This window comes from Anomaloglossus baeobatrachus, chromosome 8, assembly GCF_048569485.1.
Source record: "Anomaloglossus baeobatrachus isolate aAnoBae1 chromosome 8, aAnoBae1.hap1, whole genome shotgun sequence".
Classification (NCBI taxonomy): domain Eukaryota; kingdom Metazoa; phylum Chordata; class Amphibia; order Anura; family Aromobatidae; genus Anomaloglossus; species Anomaloglossus baeobatrachus.
In genome coordinates, this window is record NC_134360.1 from 182,644,593 (window position 1) to 182,664,441 (window position 19,849).

The 19,849-nt window shown below is 52.4% G+C and overlaps 1 protein-coding gene across 5 annotated transcripts in view; it reads left to right on the plus strand.

Moving 5' to 3' along the window:
• AGL (amylo-alpha-1,6-glucosidase and 4-alpha-glucanotransferase) overlaps positions 1–19,849 on the plus strand; it is a 209,283-nt gene that overhangs the window by 83,746 nt on the left and 105,688 nt on the right. For all 5 annotated transcript variants that reach the window (XM_075322279.1, XM_075322281.1, XM_075322277.1 and 2 more), the window contains 3 exons: positions 282–463; positions 19,484–19,598; positions 19,693–19,816. In XM_075322279.1, coding sequence (XP_075178394.1) covers positions 282–463; positions 19,484–19,598; positions 19,693–19,816 — 421 coding nt within the window. The remainder of the gene's footprint in view (positions 1–281; positions 464–19,483; positions 19,599–19,692; positions 19,817–19,849) is intronic.

Consider the following 19,849-nt stretch of genomic DNA (forward strand, 5'->3'; position numbering starts at 1 on the left):
TCTCCCACCATAGAGCTATAATACAAAATTTCCCAGAATATAACTATAAAACACACGGTCAATCCTGTGGCCTCAGCTTTGTAAATTACTGATTCAAAGATGTTATGTAGGATGTGGACAATCAGGACAGGAGCGAATCAGCTTCATTCATTCATTCATCACTGCACAATATTAATTACACATAAAATATGCATCGTACATTGGTAGAAATCTGTATATTTGGATTTTTCCATATCCGTTGTAAAGTGTACCTGATGTAAGTTCCCTCTTTTTGTCAACAGCTTCTAACAGTAAATGGATCCAGCAGCACCCGGAGTGTGGATACAACCTGGTGAACTCCCCCCACCTAAAGCCGGCGTGGCTTCTGGACAGAGCCCTGTGGCACCTGACCTGCAATGTGGCAGATGGAAAGTATGCTGCCCGGGGGCTCCCAGCATTAATTCAGAATGACCAGCAGCTAAATGTAGGTCACAGTGAAAGAAGTGTCACAACTTAGTACAGGTCTTTGAAATCTAAATCCATTGACACCTTTATATCTTCCATCTGTTGCTGCATTCTCGTGTAGTTAGTGTTTTACATGCAATGATGCATTGTGCGCCAGGCTTGACAGAGCACTTAAAGGGAATCTGTCACCATGTTTTTGCTCCCCCATCTGAGAGCAGTATAATGTAGAGACAGAGACCCTGATTCCAGTAATGTGTCACTTACTGAGCTGCTTACATAATCACTGTTTTCTCTGCTGCAGATCTAGGCGTTAAATAGAGCTCATGAATATGCTGGAGTACCTGGCAACATGCCAAGTAGTCCTGTAATGATAATCTGCTGATGATTGAACATTGATTTTATCAAAACTACACTGAGCAGCCCAGTAAGTGACACATCGATGGAATCAGGATCTCTGCCGCTATGTTATGCTGGTTTCAAATTATGTGGCAAAAACCTCGTGACAGATTCCCTTTAGAAGCCTCCCAAGGTTCTATCCGCACCTATCGTCAGCTTCTTTAGCTTGTATGACGTGTGATGTCATGACCAGGAGGAGTAGAGCTTTCAGTCTAGCTTAGGCTATGTGCGCACGCTGCAGATTTACCATGTATTTTGCTGCAGATTTGCTGCAGAAAATGTGTCCTAACATTGCTGCAGCCATTCCCCAGTAAATCCTATGGGTTTTAAAAAATGCTGTGCGCACACTGCATTTTTTTTATACCCGCGGATTTACCACTGCGGAATTAATGCGCATGTCACTTCTCCGCAAGTACCTGCGGTTTTTGCCATAGATAATGGTAAAAATCCTCAGGGACCAACTTGCGGAAAATCCGCGGTAAAACTGCATGCGGATTTCATTGCGGTTTTGGTGCGTTTTTTTTACTGCTGGTGCGGGATTTTTTAAGGGGGTCCGGATTTTCCTTAATAAAAAGTCACTTTCTAGTGCGCACATGGCCTTAAGGAGTCTGGTGCTGGGTGGGCAAACAACCTGCAGAGAAATTGCACTTAATGCCTCTTTTACATGTGAATGAAAATGGTTTTTCTTCATCGTTCCTTATGGGAGACCCAGACCATGGGTGTATAGCTTCTGCCTCCGGAGGACACACAAAGTACTACACTAAAAGTGTAGCTCCTCCCTCCGAGCTTATACACTCCCCGGATGACAAATCCAACCAGTTCAATGCTTTGTGTTCAGGAGGTCACACACACACATGCATCCTCTGATTTTTGATTTTTGATTTCAAAGATTTGGAAGAAAAGCGGGTCCAATCTGGACTCCCGGCATGTCCCTTCTCACCCCACTGTGTTGGCGGTGCTGTTAAGGTTGATGTTACAAGGCTGGAGCCTTCACATGCCGCGCTCCTTCACCATCCCCTGAGGTTCTGGCTTGAAGTGGGAGCCATCACGGTTCTCTCTGCTTTGCAGGAGACCGGTCTCCATCCGCAGCCCTTTCAGGACCCTGACGGACGGAGCGATCACCCCCCAGGGACCTGGCACCTGCGTCTCACAAGCTAAGTACTGAGACGTTATTACCACAGACGGTGGTCTTTCCAGGGGTCCCTTGTACTTTATATATTGGGGAGAGTGTGTTATATAACCAGGGCCGGATTAAGGTTGGTGGGGGCCCCTGGGCAGAAAATCTGGTGGGGGCCCCATAAACGTTAACATTTTTAGCCATAACAGTAGAGCATGAACTGTAGCATTTAGATATAAATCCAATAAACATGTATCTTAAGGCCCCGTCACACTAAGCAACATCGCTAGCAACATCGCTGCTAACGAACAACTTTTGTGACGTTGCTAGCGATGTTGCTGTGTGTGACATCCAGCAACAACCTGGCCCCTGCTGTGAGGTCGTTGGTTGTTGCTGAATGTCCTGGGCCATTTTTTAGTTGTTGCTGTCCCGCTGTGAAGCACAGATCGCTGTGTGTGACAGCAAGACAGCAACAACTAAATGTGCAGGCAGCAGGAGCCGGCTTCTGCAGAGGCTGGTAACCAATGTAAACATCGGGTAACCAAGAAGCCCTGTCCTTGGTTACCCGATATTTACCTTTGATACCAGCCTCCGCTGCTCTCACTATCAGTGCCGGCTCCTGCTCTGTGCACATGTAGCTGCAGCACACATCGGGTTAATTAACCCGATGTGTGCTGTAACTAGGAGAGCAGGGAGCCAGCGCTCAGTGTGCGCTGCTTCCTGCTCTCTGCACGTGTAGCTGCGTGCGCTGGTAACCAAGGTAAATATCGGGTTGGTTACCCGATATTTACCTTAGTTACCAAGCGCAGCATCTTCCACGCGGCGCTGGGGGCTTGTCACTGGTTGCTGGTGAGCTCACCAGCAACTTGTGTAGCGACGCTCCAGCGATCCCTGCCAGGTCAGGTTGCTGGTGGGATCGCTGGAGCGTCGCAGTGTGACATCTCACCAGCAACCTCCTAGCAACTTACCAGCGATCCCCATCGTTGTTGGGATCGCTGGTAAGTTGCTTAGTGTGACTGGACCTTTACCCTGATCTGCCATATTCAGATTTACAGGACTACAATACAGATACAGTCCAGGATCACTCACAGCCGTCACTTATACAAAGAAAGTAGAGTAAAGGGGGCTTTACACGCTGCGACATCGCTAATGCGGAGTCGTTGGGGTCACGGAATTCGTGACGCACATTCGGCCGCATTAGCGATGCCGTTTCGTGTGACACCGATAAGCGATTTTGCATCGTTGCAATAACGTGCAAAATCGCTAATCGGCGACACGGGGGTCCATTCTCTAATATCGTTGCTGCAGTAGTAACGAAGTTGTTCCTCGTTCCTGTGGCAGCACACATCGCTCCGTGTGACACCGCAGGAACGAGGAAGCTCCCCTTACCTGCCTCCCGGCCGCTATGCAGAAGGAAGGAGGTGGGCGGGATGTTACATCCCGCTCATCTCCACCCCTCCGCTGCTATTGGGCGGCGGTTAAGTGACGCTTCAGTGGCGTCGCTGTGACGCCGCATGGACCGCCCCCTTAGAAAGGAGGCGGTTCGCCGGTCACAGCGACGTCGCCGGACAGGTAAGTATGTGTGACGGCTCTGGGCGATGTTGTGCGGCACGGGCAGCGATTTGCCCGTGTCGCGCAACAGATGGGGGCGGGTACGCACGCTAGCGATATCTGGACCGATATCGCAGCGTGTAAAGCGGCCTTTACTCACATATTTTTAATTGATCCCAATGTTAAGGCAGCCAGGGACGGCTCCAGGTTTTTGTGGTCCCCGGTTGAGTCTCAGTGGGCCCCATCCACACACAGACACACACATACACATACAGGCATACGTACATATACATATTTGAAGACAAATTCACAAAAATACATTTAAACAGACAAATATATGCACAGTCATATACACTTACATACATGCAGACACAGACGCATTACAGGTGTTAATATGGAGAAGTCACAAGCAGCCTCACTCACCTCCCCCGCTTGTTTCCAGCTCCTCCAGGACATATGGCTGTGTTGCATGATGGCCATCAATAACAGACATGACTGCACACCATGCACACTGACACAGCACTGATGTATATACATCACAGGAGGGGCTGGGGCCTACAATAAATACATTACAGGAGGGGCAGGGGGCATAGACATTACTGGGGGGGGCATAGACGTTACTGGAGTGGCAAACCGCTCTGGTGGCGTACACATTACTGGGATGGGTGGCTTAGCGCTCTGGGGGACCCATATAGTTCTGGGGTGCCGCATAGACTGCTCTGATTCATATATACACACACACAGCTCTGCTTCACACACACAGCTCTGCTTCACACACACAGCTCTGCTTCACACCACACATCTTTCTTCAGCTCTGCTTCACACACACACACACAGCTCTGCTTCACACACACACACAGCTCTGCTTCACACCACAAATCTTTCTTCAGCTCTGCTTCACACACAGCTCTGCTTCACACCACACATCTTTCTTCAGCTCTGCTTCACACACACACACAGCTCTGCTTCACACACACACACAGCTCTGCTTCACACCACAAATCTTTCTTCAGCTCTGCTTCACACACAGCTCTGCTTCACACCACACATCTTTCTTCAGCTCTGCTTCACACACACACACACACACACACACACACACAGCTCTGCTTCACACCACACATCTTTCTTCAGCTCTGCTTCTCTCACACACACACAGCTCTGCTTCACACCACACATCTTTCTTCAGCTCTGCTTCTCTCACACACACACAGCTCTGCTTCACACACAGACACACACACAGCTCTGCTTCACACACAGACACACACACAGCTCTGCTTCACACCACACATTTCTTCAGCTCTGCTTCACACACACAGCTCTCTTTCACACACACTCACACACAGCTCTGCTTCACACACAGACACACACACAGCTCTGCTTCACACCACACATATTTCTTCAGCTCTGCTTCACACACAGCTCTGCTTCACACACACAGCTCTCTTTCACACACACACACACAGCTCTGCTTCACACACAGACACACACACAGCTCTGCTTCACACCACACATTTCTTCAGCTCTGCTTCACACACACACACACAGCTCTCTTTCACACTCACACACACAGCTCTGCTTCACACACAGACACACACACAGCTCTGCTTCACACCACACATTTCTTCAGCTCTGCTTCACACACAGCTCTTCTTCACACACACACAGCTCTCTTTCACACACACACTCACACACACAGCTCTGCTTCACACACAGACACACACACACACACACACAGCTCTGCTTCACACCACACATATTTCTTCAGCTCTGCTTCACACACAGCTCTGCTTCACACACACACAGCTCTCTTTCACACACACACTCACACACACAGCTCTGCTTCACACACAGACACACACACACACAGCTCTGCTTCACACCACACATATTTCTTCAGCTCTGCTTCACACACACACAGCTCTCTTTCACACACACACTCACACACACAGCTCTGCTTCACACACACAGCTCTGCATCACACCACACATCTTTCTTCAGCTCTGTCCCTACCTGCTCTGATGCCATCCTCCTGCTGCTCCGGTATAGGCCGCCATCGTCCTGCTGCTGTTCCGGTGCCGCGGCCATTCTCCTGCTCCGGTTAGTCTCCTCTCCTGGCCGCGGCGTGGGTCTTCTCCGCGGCCGGCCGCGCGCGTGGGTCCTCTCCTCCGCGGCCGGCCGCGCGCGTGGGTCCTCTCCTCCGCGGCCGGCCAGCCAGCCGGCCGCCCGCGTGGGTCCTCTCCTCCGCGGCCGGCCAGCCGGCCGGCCAGCCAGCCGGCCGCCCGCGTGGGTCCTCTCCTCCGCGGCCGGCCAGGCAGCCGGCCGCCCGCGTGGGTCCTCTCCTCCGCGGCCGGCCAGGCAGCCGGCCGCCCGCGTGGGTCCTCTCCTCCGCGGCCGGCCAGGCAGCCGGCCGCCCGCGTGGGTCCTCTCCTCCGCGGCCGGCCAGCCGGCCGCGCGCGTGGGTCTTCTCCGCGGCGGCGTCCTGCTGTGACGTCCGCGGCGTCCTGCTGTGACGTCCGCAGCATTGGACGCCGCAGCAGAGCAGGGAGCAGGCACACCTCTGACCCCGGAAGTACAAACGATGGTACTTCCGAGGTCAATCAGCGTCCTGTGCCCGCAGCTTGTTTTTGCGTCTTAGAGACGCAGATACAAATAAATGTAGGTGCCCCCCCCCCCCCCCCCCCCCGAAAACACAGCTGATTTAGACTGTCTTAACGGAGGGGGAGCGGGTGTGAAGAAAAGAAAAAAAAAATTGCTGACGGGTGGCAAGTATGGCCCTGGTGGTGGGGGCCCCCTTGGAAGCTCTTTTGGTGGGGGCCCCGGGGCTGAAGCCCCGCCTGCCCCGCCTATAATCCGGCCCTGTATATAACTGTGTTAACATTTCCGGCCGGTTCTCCAGTTTTCACTGGAGAACCGCGCCGATGGTGCCTGCATGCTGGCCGCATTTTTAAATCTAGGCCCCGGCTTCGCCTGAGGCCTAGTTTCGATTCTCTACCCCTGCATGTCAGTCAGTGCAGTGGGACAGTGTGGCTCCGCCCAGCGGCTGTTCAGCACAGGGAAGGGACACTCCTCACTGAGGAAAGATTCCCTCCCCTGTATGCCTCATTTGCCCTCCGTCCTGCTCTCAGAGTAGGCCCCGCCCCCTCTCCTCGCTCCAGGCGCCATTTTCTCAGCGTTCTCAATGTCTGCATAACACATTGTGACAAATGGGGGCCTGGGACAGAGCCCCCACTTCTGGGGGATCTGGAGGGCACAGAGATGTCCCTATGTTAAACGGTCTGGCAAGCCACAACCTCCGGTTGTGCAGCTGCTTATATACTCTGTTTATATACTCTGCTGGGGGTCTTTCTGGACAGAGCCCCCACTTCTGCAGCATGTCTCATATCAGAGCAGGGCTGCAAGGCTGTTCTTAATATGCACTGCATGTAGACTCGTACTGCCTGTACCGAGCACATAACCACATTGTGATGCCTGCTCTAACATAGTGGTGCCTCAGCCTGGAGGCTCATCCCCAGTGGTCCCTCCGGCTGCTCCGGCTCCGGTGGCTGAACCCCCGGCTTGGGTAGAATCCCTCTCTCCAGGGGACAGCTGTCCCGGACACTGCTGAGCATGCATCAGCCCCCTTCTCAGGGCGCTTCTGCTGCTACGGCTCGCTCAGCAAAGCTCACAGAGGATTCTTCATCTGGTCTCAGACCCCGTCCTCCTAAAATGGAGACGCAGGGTCCCCTTTCCCTCCTCGCCCCGCGGCTCTGGTTCACGAGCTGACTCGCAAGACAAGGAGGATGCCTTTACTGGGGGCTCGGACGCTTCTCCATGTACCCCATTGAACTGTCCGAAAGTGACGCAGATGCTAATGATTTGATTGCGTCCATTATATTTGTACTGGACCTCAATCCGCCTGTATCAGGGGAGCACCCCTCTCTGGCAGAAAAGCATCAGTATACCTTGCCTAAGAGAACAAGGAGTGTGTTCCTTATCCACTCCAGCTTTCAGGTCACTGCGACCAAGCCCAGAGCCTGTCCTGACAGACGCTTCCCAAAGCGTGGTTCTGATGACTGTTTCCCCCTTCCACCAGTGGTGGTCAAGGAGTGGGCTCATTCACCAAGGGTGGACCCTCCGGTGTCTAGACTTCAGCCCGGACAGTTGTATCAGTGGCTGACGGCACCTCTCTAAGGATCCCACTGTCCGCCAGGTTGTCCTTCTGGCCAAATCTATATATGAGGCGGCAGGGGCCTCATTCTCCCCATCTTTTGCAGCAGTGCAGGCTCTCAAAGCCATCTCTGCTTCTCGGGAGGAGATGCATTCCCTCACCAGGGACTTTATGCCCGAAATGGTTGCCTTAACTTCCAGGCTTCAGTCTTTTCATCCTATGCCATGTCTTCCATGCTGGAGACTGTCACCGCACTGCGGTGGCCTCGGCTACTTCCCTCGCTATCCGCAGGTTCCTGTGGCTTCGAGAGTGGAAGGCAGATGCTTCTTAAGAAGTTCCTTGCTGGACTCCCTTTTGCTGGGACCAGTCTATTCGGTGAACAACTGGATGAAATTATTAAGGAAGCTTTTGGCAGGAAGAGTACTTCCATGCCACAACCCAGGAAACCTGTCCAGGGCAGGAACCAGTCGAGGTTTCGTTCCTTTCATTCCTCTAACTGGTCGTCCTCTAAGCCCTCGGCCTCGTCCACTAACTCAGCCAAGGTCCTTAAACCCACTGGCGCATGAAGCCGCGTCCTAAGTCGGCAGGAGCTGCTGCCACCAAGGCAGCCTCCTCTTGATTATCTGGCCGCGCCAGTAACGTCCTTGGTCAGTGGCAGGCTCTCCCTCTTGGGCGACGTGTGGTTTCAACATGTCTTCGATCAGTGGGTGTGGGTTACCATCTCCCACGGCTACAGAATAGAATTCTATCCAGCCCGCCAAACAGATTTTTTCTGTCAACTCCCCCCTGCTCCAAGGCCGCCGCCTTCTCACAGGCCGTGGCATTCTTGCAGGCCAATGGAGTAATTGTACCAGTTCCCGACTGGGAACGGTTCTGAGATTTCTACTCAAATCTCTTCCTAGTCCCCGAAAAGGACGGTGCTTTCCAACTTGGATCTCAAGCTTCTCAACAAGCATGTTCAGGTGCGGCAATTTTGCATGGAATCTCTGCGATCAGTCAATGACCCAAGGAGATTTCTTAGCATCCATCGACATCAGAGATGTCTATCTGCATGTGCCAATCGCAGTTTCACACCAGCGTTGGCTACGTTTTGTAATCGGAGAGGAACATTTCCAATTCGTGGCTCTCCCCTTTGGGTTAGCCACGGCCCCTCGTGTATTCACCAAGGTCAAGGCAGCAGTGGTTGCGGTTCTGCTCCTCCAGGGGTTGGTAGTGATTCCTTACCTGGACGACCTTCTAGTCAGGGCTTCATCCAGTGCAGACTGTCAGCGGAGTGTCTCGCTCACTCTCAGCGGAGTGTCTCGCTCACTCTCAGCGGAGTGTCTCGCTCACTCTCAGCGGAGTGTCTCGCTCACTCTCGCCACGCTTGCAAGTCCACTCTGACCCCGACCCAGGAACTTACGTACCTAGGGATGCAATTCGAGACTCTGCTGGCACTTGTGAAGCTGCCCTTAGTCAAACAGCAGTCCCTTCATCTGGCGGTTCGCTCTCTGCTGAGTCTCCGCCGTCATTCCATCAGGCACCTCATGCAGGTGCTGGGTCAGATGGTGGCGTCAATGGAAGCGGTTCCCTTTGCCAGTTCCATCTGCGTCCCCTGCAGCCGGACATTCTCCGCTGTTGGGACAAGGGACCTCTTCCTTGCACAGGCTAGTGGCTCTGTCGCCACAGACCAGGAGCTCTCTTTAAGTGGTGGCTTCGGCCCCTCTCTCTGTCCCAGGGACGCTCTTTTCTGGCCCCGTCCTGGATGATTCTCACCACGGATGCCAGTCTATCCGGCTGGGGAGCAGTGTTTCTCCACCACCGAGCACAGGGCACTTGGACTCCGTCCGAATCAGCCCTCTCGATCAATGTGCTGGAAATCAGGGCTGTTCTCCTAGGACTCGCAGCCGCCTAGCAATGTTGGAAGTTCAACGTATCCTTCAGTGGACGGAGGACTCCAAGTCCACCATATCCGCAGTCCACATCCCAGGCGTAGAAAACTGGGAGGCAGATTTTCTCAGCCGTCAAACCGTAGACAGCGGCGAGTGGGCCCTGCATCCGGCAGTGTTCCGGTCAATTTAGCAGGCGGGGCACTCCGGAAGTGGATCTAATGGCATCCCGGCACAATAACAAGGTCCCGGTTTACGTGGCTCGCTCCCACGATCCTCAGGCCTTGGCAGCGGACGCGCTGGTTCCAGATTGGTCCCAGTTCCGTCTGGCCTACGTGTTTCCCCCTCTAGCTCTCTTGCCCAGAGTCCTGCGCAAGATCAGAATGGAGGGCCGTCGGGTCGTACTCATCGCCCCAGACTGGCCCAGGCGAGCTTGGTTCCCAGACCTGCTCCGTCTGTCCGTAGAGGTGCTGTGGCATCTCCCGGACCGGCCAGACCTTCTCTCAGAGGGTCCGTTTTCCGCCAGAATTCTGCGGCTCTCAGATTGACGGCATGCCTTTTGAGCCCTGAATGCTTACGGCTTCAGGCATTCCTTCCGAGGTCATCTTCACTATGACTCAGGCTCGGAAGTCTTCCTCGGCCAGGATTTATCACAGGACTTGGAGAATTTTCCTGTCCTGGTGTCGTTCTTCCGGCCATGCTCCTTGGCCGTTTTTCCTTGCCGACCATCCTGTCCTTTCTACAGTCCGGCCTGCAGCTAGGACTATCCCTCAATTCCCTCAAGGGACAGGTCTCGGCTCTGTCAGCGTTATTCCAGCGGCGTATCGCCCGGCTGGCCCAGGTGCGCACCTTCATGCAGGGCGCATCTCACATCATTCCGCCTTACCGGCGGTCTCTGGATCCCTGAGACCTTAATCTGGTCCTCATGGCCTTACAGAAACCCCCCTTTGAGCCTCTTAGGGAGGTTTCGTTGTTTCGTCTTTCACAGAAAGTGGTCTTTCTGGTGGCCATAATTTCTCTCAGGAGAGTCTCTGATTTGACTGTGCTCTCTTCGGAGTCACCCTTTTTGTTTTTTTTCACCAAGACAAGGTGGTTCTCCGTCCGACTCCGGGCCTTCTCCCTAAGGTGGTGTCTCCTTTCCACCTTAACCAGGACATTTCATTGTCTTCCCTTCGTTCGGCCCCTGTGCATCGCTTTGAGAAAGCGTTGCATGCTTTAGATTTGGTGCGGACGCTCCGGATCTATGTGTCACGCACCGCTGTTTTTTAGGCGGTGCACCTCTCTTTTTGTGCTGACCACAGGTCAGCGCAAGGGTCTCTCGGCTTCTAAACCGACCCTAGCTTGTTGGATTAGGTCGGCCATATCCGATGCCTACCAATGTTCTCAGGTGCCTCCCTCGCCGGGGATTAAGGTGCACTCGACCAGAGCTGTCGGTGCCTCTTGCGCTACGGCTCAGCAGGTCTGTCAGGCTGCCACTTGGTCTAGTCTGCACACCCTTTCGAAGCACTACCAAGTGCATGCTCATGCTTCGGCAGATGCGAGCTTGGGCAGACGCATCCTTCGGACGGCTGTCGCCCATTTGTGAAGTTAGGTTTGCCTACTTCTCAGTTTCTGTTTATTTCCCACCCATGGACTGCTTTGAGACGTCCCATGGTCTGGGTCTCCCATAAGGAACGATGAAGAAAAAGAGAATTTTGTTTACTTACCGTAAATTCTTTTTCTTATAGTTCCGACATGGGAGACCCAGCACCCTCCCTGTTGCCTGTTGGCAGCTTTCTTGTTCCGTGTGTTTTCACCGGCTGTTGTTGTAGACAGAGATTCCGGTTATTCCGGGTTTTACTCTATCTCTACTTATGGGTGGATGTCCTCCTTCAGCTTTGGCACTAAACTGGTTGGATTTGTCATCCGGGGAGTGTATATGCTCGGAGGGAGGAGCTACACTTTTAGTGTAGTACTTTGTGTGTCCTCCGGAGGCAGAAGCTATACACCCATGGTCTGGGTCTCCCATGTCGGAACTATAAGAAAAAGAATTTACGGTAAGTAAACAAAATTCTCTTTTTACTCAGGACTACAGCACCAAATAAAAGATATAAAGTAGTTCACGGATTTACCTTACAAAGATCTGCATATCCATACACTGAATGTGATATGGAGTACATATATATAAACAATAAAATAAAAAATATTTTTCTTTGTCGCTCCATTGGGAGACCCAGACAATTGGGTGTATAGCTTCTGCCTCCGGAGGCCACACAAAGTATTACACTTTTAAAAAAGTGTAACCCCTCCTCTCTGCCTATACACCCTCCCGTGGATCACGGGCTCCTCAGTTTTATGCTTTGTGTGGAAGGAGGCACACATCCACTCATGCATTCTCATATTAGTTATATCGGTTGGAAGACAAGTGAGCCCCCACGGGGCCCCCGGCATGTTCCCTTCTCACCCCACTACGTCGGCGGTGCTGTTAAGGTTGAGGTACCCATTGCGGGTACAAAGGCCGGAGCCTCATGCCGTTTTTCCTTCACCATCCCTTTGCGGCTCTGGGAGAAGTGGGATCCTGACCGGTCATCCATTTACTGGGACCGTGCTCCCTCCGCAGCCCGTGTGGGAATCTGCCGGACAGGAGTCTATTCATCCTCAGGGACCGGGCCCTGCATCGCTAAGGTACTCTGTGTGCCCATGGGGGCTGTGCATGGAGCGCCTTCTTCCCGGACGCTGCAGCAGCTGCTGATTTGTGAAGACCGGCGGACTTCCGCGCCGACCGCGCCTGCTTGTCGGCCGCGGTCTTAAATTTAGTCCCCGGCTTCATTGCGGCCTAGTAGCAAAACTCCCGCCCCCGGGCCTGCCTGTCAGGGGTAAGGGCGGGATTACCGACCTGACGTCGGATGTGAGGGCTGGAGCATCCTGCATGTTTCCTCCCCCCTCACTGTTCACTGTGGGGACCCCAGATTCCCGCACTTTTTCTAGCGCCGCCCACGGCTCCACTCCTCCCCAGAGAGCTCCGGCAGCCATTTTTTTGGCATTCTGCCGGTGGAGGATTACAAGGAAAGAGCTCTGCAACTCTGGGAGGCCTAAAGCAGGGAATCTGGAGGACACACACTCCGCTTTTTAGCGGTCGGTAAGCCACACCGGTCACCCGGTGCTGGTCCCCATAGGGTGCCGGAATAGATACGTATTATATATATATATATATATACTTCTGTTCGGTCAGGCTATTTACCCTTTCCCATATACCCTCAGTGATCACTCTCCTAGGAGACAACAGCATGTCGTCCATAAGGAGCAAGGGTGCTAAGGCACGGGGTTTTTTTGCGGCCTGTACCTCTTGTGGGGCTATGTTACCTGCGGGTTCCACCTACCCTCACTGTGAGCAATGCTCGACCCCTGTTTTGCTTGCTCAGCCGGAGCCTCGGTCACTAGTGGGCCCCTCAGCTCAGGTAGACCCCCCTGCTCCTCCTGTCCAGGCGGCAGGGACAGAGTTTGCCGTTTTTGCTGAGAAACTCTCTGAATCACTTTTACATTCCATGGCTCAGTCTATGGACAAATGGTCTGCCAAGCTGCTAGAAGCTTTGCAGTCCAGACCAGTCCTTACACAGGCCCCGGGCCCTGTTGGATCGTCGCCTCCAGGCCCCTCTCAGTCCGCACCGCAGCGCGCTCCCAGAACAGTCCCAGACCGGCTAAGCGGGCTCGCTGGGAATCTTCCCCGACTTCTTCACGTTGCTCGGGGTCCCAGCTTGAGGACTCTCTGGAGGACGAGGTGGATGGCGCAGCTCAGGGCTCTGACCCTGATGTTGCTCTCAATCTTGATACACCTGAAGGGGATGCCTTAGTAAATGACCTTATCTTGTCCATCAACCAGGTGTTAGATCTATCTCCCCCACCTCCACCTATAGAGGAGTCGACTTCTCAGCAGGAGAAACACCAGTTTCGGTTCCCTAAACGTACACGGAGTGCGTTTTTCGATCACTCTAACTTCAGAGATGCTGTCCAGAAGCCCAGAGCGGTTCCAGACAAGCGCTTTACTAAGCGCCTTACTGACACACGTTACCCCTTCCCCTCTGACGTAGTTAAGGGTTGGGCTCAATGTCCCAAGGTGGATCCTCCAGTCTCTAGAGTGGCGGCTAGATCTGTGGTTTCGGTGGCAGATGGTTCATCGCTAAAAGATGCCACTGACAGGCAGATAGAGCTCTTGGTGAAGTCCATCTATGAGGCCACGGGCGCGTCTTTTGCCCCGGCTTTTGCAGCCGTGTGGGCACTCCAAGCTATCTCAGCTTGTCTGTCTGAGATTAATGCGGTCACACGTAATTCTGCTCCGCAGGTTGCCTCTTTGACTTCTCAGGCGTCAGCTTTTTCTTCCTACGCCATGAACGCAGTCCTGGACTCTGCTAGCCGTACAGCGGTGGCATCCGCTAATTCTGTGGCAGTCCGCAGGGCCATGTGGCTGCGCGAATGGAAGGCAGACTCGGCTTCCAAGAGGTTCTTAACCGGTTTGCCGTTTTCTGGCGACCGATTGTTTGGCGAACGATTGGATGAGATTATTAAGGAATCCAAGGGAAAGGACTCCTCCTTACCCCAATCCAAACCTAAGAGACCTCAGCAACGGAAAATACAATCGAGGTTTCGGTCCTTTCGTCCCTCCGCCAAGCCCCAATCCTCTTCGTCCAGCAGGCCGGAGAAAGGCCAGAGGAACTCCTATGCGTGGCGGGCTAAGTCTCGCCCCCAAAAAGCCGCCGGAGGCAATGCCTCCAAGGCGGCCTCTTCATGACTCTCGGCATCCCCGAACCGCATCCTCGGTCGGTGGCAGGCTCTACCGCTTTTGCGACGCCTGGTGGCCACACGTTCTAGACCGATGGGTGAGAGACATTCTGTCTCACGGTTACAGGATAGAGTTCAGCTCTCGTCCTCCGACTCGTTTCTTCAGAACCTCTCCGCCCCCCCCGATCGGGCCGACGCACTTTTTCAGGCGGTGGACGCTCTGAAGACAGAAGGAGTGGTGATCCCTGTTCCCCCTCAGGAACATGGTCGCGGCTTTTACTCCAACTTGTTCGTGGTGCCAAAGAAGGACGGTTCATTCCGTCCCGTTCTGGACCTCAAACTACTCAACAGACATGTGAGCACCAGACGGTTTCGGATGGAATCTCTCCGCTCGGTCATCGCATCGATGTCACAAGGAGACGTCCTAGCATCGATCGACATCAAGGATGCTTATCTCCATGTGCCGATCGCACCCGAACATCAACGTTTCTTGCGTTTCGCCATCGGGGACGAACACCTTCAGTTCGTGGCATTGCCTTTCGGCCTAGCGACAGCCCCACGGGTGTTCACCAAGATCATGGCTTCCGTTGTGGCGGTCCTACACTCTCAGGGACACTCGGTGATTCCCTACTTAGACGATCTCCTAGTCAGGGCACCTTCTCAGGTGGCGTGTCAACACAGCCTTACCGTCGCTCTGGCGACTCTCCAGCAGTTCGGGTGGATCATCAACTTCCCGAAATCCAAGTTGACACCGACCCAATCACTGACTTACCTCGGGATGGAGTTTCATACACAGTCTGCGGTAGTCAAGCTACCGCTGGACAAACAGCTTTCTCTGCAGGCAGGGGTGCAATCACTTCTTCGGGGTCAGTCACACCCCTTAAGGCGCCTCATGCACTTCCTGGGGAAGATGGTGGCAGTGATGGAGGCAGTGCCCTTCGCGCAATTCCATCTGCGGCCGCTCCAGTGGGACATTCTCCGCAAATGGGACAGGAGACCGACTTCCCTCGACAAGAACGTCTCGCTTTCCCTTGCAACCAAGACGTCTCTTCAGTGGTGGCTCCTTCCCAATTCTCTATCGCAAGGAAAATCGTTCCTACCCCCAACCTGGGCTGTGGTCACCACGGACGCGAGCCTGTCAGGGTGGGGAGCGGTTTTTCTCCACCACAGGGCTCAGGGAACCTGGACTCCGGTAGAGTCATCCCTTCAGATCAATATTCTGGAGATAAGGGCAGTGTATCTAGCCCTATTAGAAAGTCCCGGCATTCATGGCCCGGTCTCAAGATCACAGAGCTCTGGCGGCGGACGCATTAGTTCAGGATTGGTCGCAGTTTCGACTACCTTATGTATTTCCTCCTCTGGCGATGCTGCCCAGAGTGTTGCGCAAGATCAGGTCCGACTGCCGTCGCGCCATTCTCGTCGCCCCAGATTGGCCGAGGCGGTCGTGGTACCCGGACCTGTGGCATCTCACGGTGGGTCAACCGTGGGCGCTTCCAGGCCGCCCAGACTTGCTGTCACAAGGGCCGTTTTTCCATCTGAATTCTGCGGCCCTCAACCTGACTGTGTGGCCATTGAGTCCTGGCTCCTAGCGTCTTCAGGGTTATCTCAGGATGTCATTGCCACCATGAGACAGGCCAGGAAGCCGACGTCCGCCAAGATCTATTACAGGTCTTGGAGGATCTTCTTATCCTGGTGTTCTGATAATGGTTTTACTCCCTGGCCTTTTGCCTTACCCACTTTTCTTTCATTCCTTCAATCCGGAATGGACAAGGGTTTGTCACTTGGTTCTCTCAAGGGACAAGTATCGGCGCTATCCGTATTTTTTCAAAAGCGTCTGGCCAGGCTTCCGCAGGTCCGCACGTTCCTGCAGGGAGTTTGCCACATAGTCCCACCTTACAAGCGTCCGCTGGAACCCTGGGATCTTAACAGGGTGCTAACGGCTCTTCAGAAACCACCTTTCGAGCCGCTGCGGGATGTCTCTTTATCACGTCTTTCGCAGAAGGTGGCATTTCTAGTGGCAGTTACATCACTCCGTAGAGTGTCGGAGCTGGCAGCTTTGTCATGCAAGGCCCCCTTCCTGGTTCTTCACCAGGATAAGGTGGTTCTGCGTCCTGTTCCGGAATTTCTCCCTAAGGTGGTATCTCCTTTTCATCTCAATCAGGATATCTCCTTACCTTCATTTTGCCCTAATCCAATTCACCAATGTGAAAAGGATTTGCACTCATTAGATCTAGTGAGAGCACTACGGTTCTACGTGTCTCGCACGGCGCCCCTGCGCCGTTCAGATGCGCTCTTTGTCCTTGTCGCTGGCCAGCGTAAGGGTTCGCAGGCTTCCAAGTCAACCTTGGCTCGGTGGATCAAGGAACCGATTCTTGAAGCCTACCATTCTTCTGGGCTTCCGCTTCCTTCGGGGCTGAAAGCCCATTCTACCACCGTGGGTGCGTCCTGGGCATTGCGGCACCGGGCTACGGCTCAGCAGGTGTGTCAGGCAGCTACCTGGTCTAGTCTGCACACTTTCATGAAACACTATCAGGTGCATACCTATGCTTCGGCAGACGCCAGTCTAGGTAGGCGAGTCCTTCAGGCGGCGGTTGCCCACCTGTAAGAGGGGGCCGTTTCGGCTCTTTTTATCGAGGTATTCTTTTACCCACCCAGGGACTGCTTTTGGACGTCCCAATTGTCTGGGTCTCCCAATGGAGCGACAAAGAAGAAGGGAATTTTGTTTACTTACCGTAAATTCCTTTTCTTCTAGCTCCTATTGGGAGACCCAGCACCCGCCCCTGTTCCCTTCGGGCTGGTTGTTCTTTGTGTACACATGTTGTTCATGTTGAATTGTTCTTTTGGTTCATGGTTTTCAGTTCTCCGAACATCCTTCGGATTGAATTTACCTTAGACCAATTTATAAGTTTCCTCCTTCCTGCTTTTGCACCAAAACTGAGGAGCCCGTGATCCACGGGAGGGTGTATAGGCAGAGGGGAGGGGTTTACACTTTTTTAAAAGTGTAATACTTTGTGTGGCCTCCGGAGGCAGAAGCTATACACCCAATTGTCTGGGTCTCCCAATAGGAGCTAGAAGAAAAGGAATTTACGGTAAGTAAACAAAATTCCCTTCATCAGTCGATCCATGAACAGGCAGCCTGCCAGTCCAAGTATCATGGGTATTGGGCTGCATGGATCCAAAAACCCCGCTGGCTACTGAGTGGAGCACATCACAGAAAGGAAGACATCATCCAGCAATCCCACAGGTAAACACCAACAACATTTATTCAGAGCCTTTTAAGAAACATGATGAACGTGGCATAATGGAAATAAAAAATATATAAAAAATAGTGCAATTGCAAACACATGGGAATGGTAGCGATGACACGTTTCGGACTGACCTAATCCTTAATCATATCGTGTAACTTGTGCTATTTTTTTATATATTTCTTTTCTTTCCATTATGCTATGTTCATTATATGTTTTTTAAAAGGCTCTGAATAAATGTTGTTGTATTTTCGTGTGGGATTGCTGGATCATTTCTTCCTTTCTGTGATGGGCTCCACATTGTAGCCAGCTGGTTTTTTTTGATCCATACGTTTCTGTGATGTGATATGGCGGGGTCTCGTTCAGACACTAGTGTTTTTTGACTCTGCTGTTGGCTGACCTGAGCAAACTTCTTCTGACTTAACACTAGAGGTCCCAGAGAGGGGTCATTTAAGATTTCTACCTTTGGAACCCAGACACAGGTCGAATGACCTGAAGGATTTTAGCTAACATCCTATAATCACCGTCTTTTGTTCTGTAATTAAGGCCATTACTGTCGCACCACAGGAGGTTGTTGTTTTCCATTGAGTTTAGCCATTTAGTTTCTAGTTAGTTCTATTCAGTTTGGACAAAGCGGGCTTTACACGTTGCGACATCACTAGCCGATGCTAGCGATGCCAAGCGCGATAGTACCCGCCCCCGTCGTACGGCCGATATGTGGTGATCGCTGCCGTAGCGAACCTTATCGCAACGGCAGCGTCACACGCACTTATCTGCCCCGCGACGTCGCTGTGACCAGCGATCCGCCTCCTTTCTAAGCGGACAGTTCGTTCAGCGTCACAGCGACGTCACAGCAGCGTCACTGAACCGCCGCCCAATAGAAAAGGAGGGGCGGAGATGAGCGACCGGAACATGCTGCCCACCTCCTTCCTTCCTCCTTTTCCGGTGGACGCAGGTAAGGAGATGTTTGTCGCTCCTGCGGTGTCATACACAGCGATGTGTTCTGCCGCAGGAATGACAAACAACATCGTACCTGTCGCTGCAGCGATATTATGGAAATGAGCGACGTGACAACGAGCAACAATTTTTGACGTTTTTGTGCTCGTTGATCGTCGCTCATTTGCGTTACACGCTGCGATGTCGGTAACGGCGCCGGATGTGCGTCACTAACGACGTGACCCCGACGATATCTCGTTGCCGATGTCACAACGTGTAAAGCACGCTTAAGGGTCATTTGACCCTCTTTTGGGACTTCAGGGGGGAGCTCGAAATTTCTGGGACTTCTAGTGTTAAAACATAGGTAAAGAAAACTGTTCTATGAATCATTGAACTTGTAGAGTTGCAAAAACCTGATCAATGTGGTCCTCAGGGTGCTGGCAGGTCTCGAGTCCATAGACCAAAAGTTTTCAGCTCTTTGGAAAGTTCTGTTTGGTGATGTCTGATTTTTGATGTGGTATAGTATAATATACATTTACTTTTATTTCTTTTACTCCCTTATCTAGCGCCATCATATTTCACAGCTCTTTACAGATGTGATCATCACTGTCCCCATTGAGACTCACAATCTATATTAGATATCAATATGTTGTTATAGTGTGGGGGGAAACCGGAGAATCCGGAGGAAACCTACGGAAACATGGGGAGAACATACAAACTCCTTGCAGATGTTCTTGCTGGGCTTTGATCCCAGGACCCCAGTGCTGCAAAACTGCAGTGCTACCCACTGAGCCGCCGTGCCTTGCTGAGTAAATGTTATACTCGGTGACAATGCATTGGCGTATCTGAGTATGAAGTATTGCTATATTAGGTGTGGCTTCTGAAATAGAAGTGAGATAAGGAGATTGTGTATAAACGCCACTGCAGGAAAGAATATTAGATTATGTAATGCAATGTTTATCACCTGATAGTACACAGACCCCTGATATGCTGTGACCCACTTATTTCTGTTGTACTCTGGCAGAATATCCGTGGCATCATATGGGAGGAGATATACCCCAAACTCAAACTCTGGGAATTCTATCAAGTCAATGTGTCTAAAGCTGTGGAACAGTTCCGAGCCCTGCTCTCCTCTGGAGGTAAGGAGGCCACGTACATACATTATTTATACACCGCAAAACTCAATCACACACACCACAACACCGAAAAGCGGCTTATGGATTTGTATTGCAGGTGCCCAGAAGCAGGGAGCAAAATCTGACAAAAAGCAATTAGTGATTGTCCAGGACCCAGAATACAGACGCTTCGGAAGCACCGTGGATATGGACACGGCTCTCAGTACATTCATACCAAACAGGTAGGTATTGATTTTTGATAGATAGATCGATCT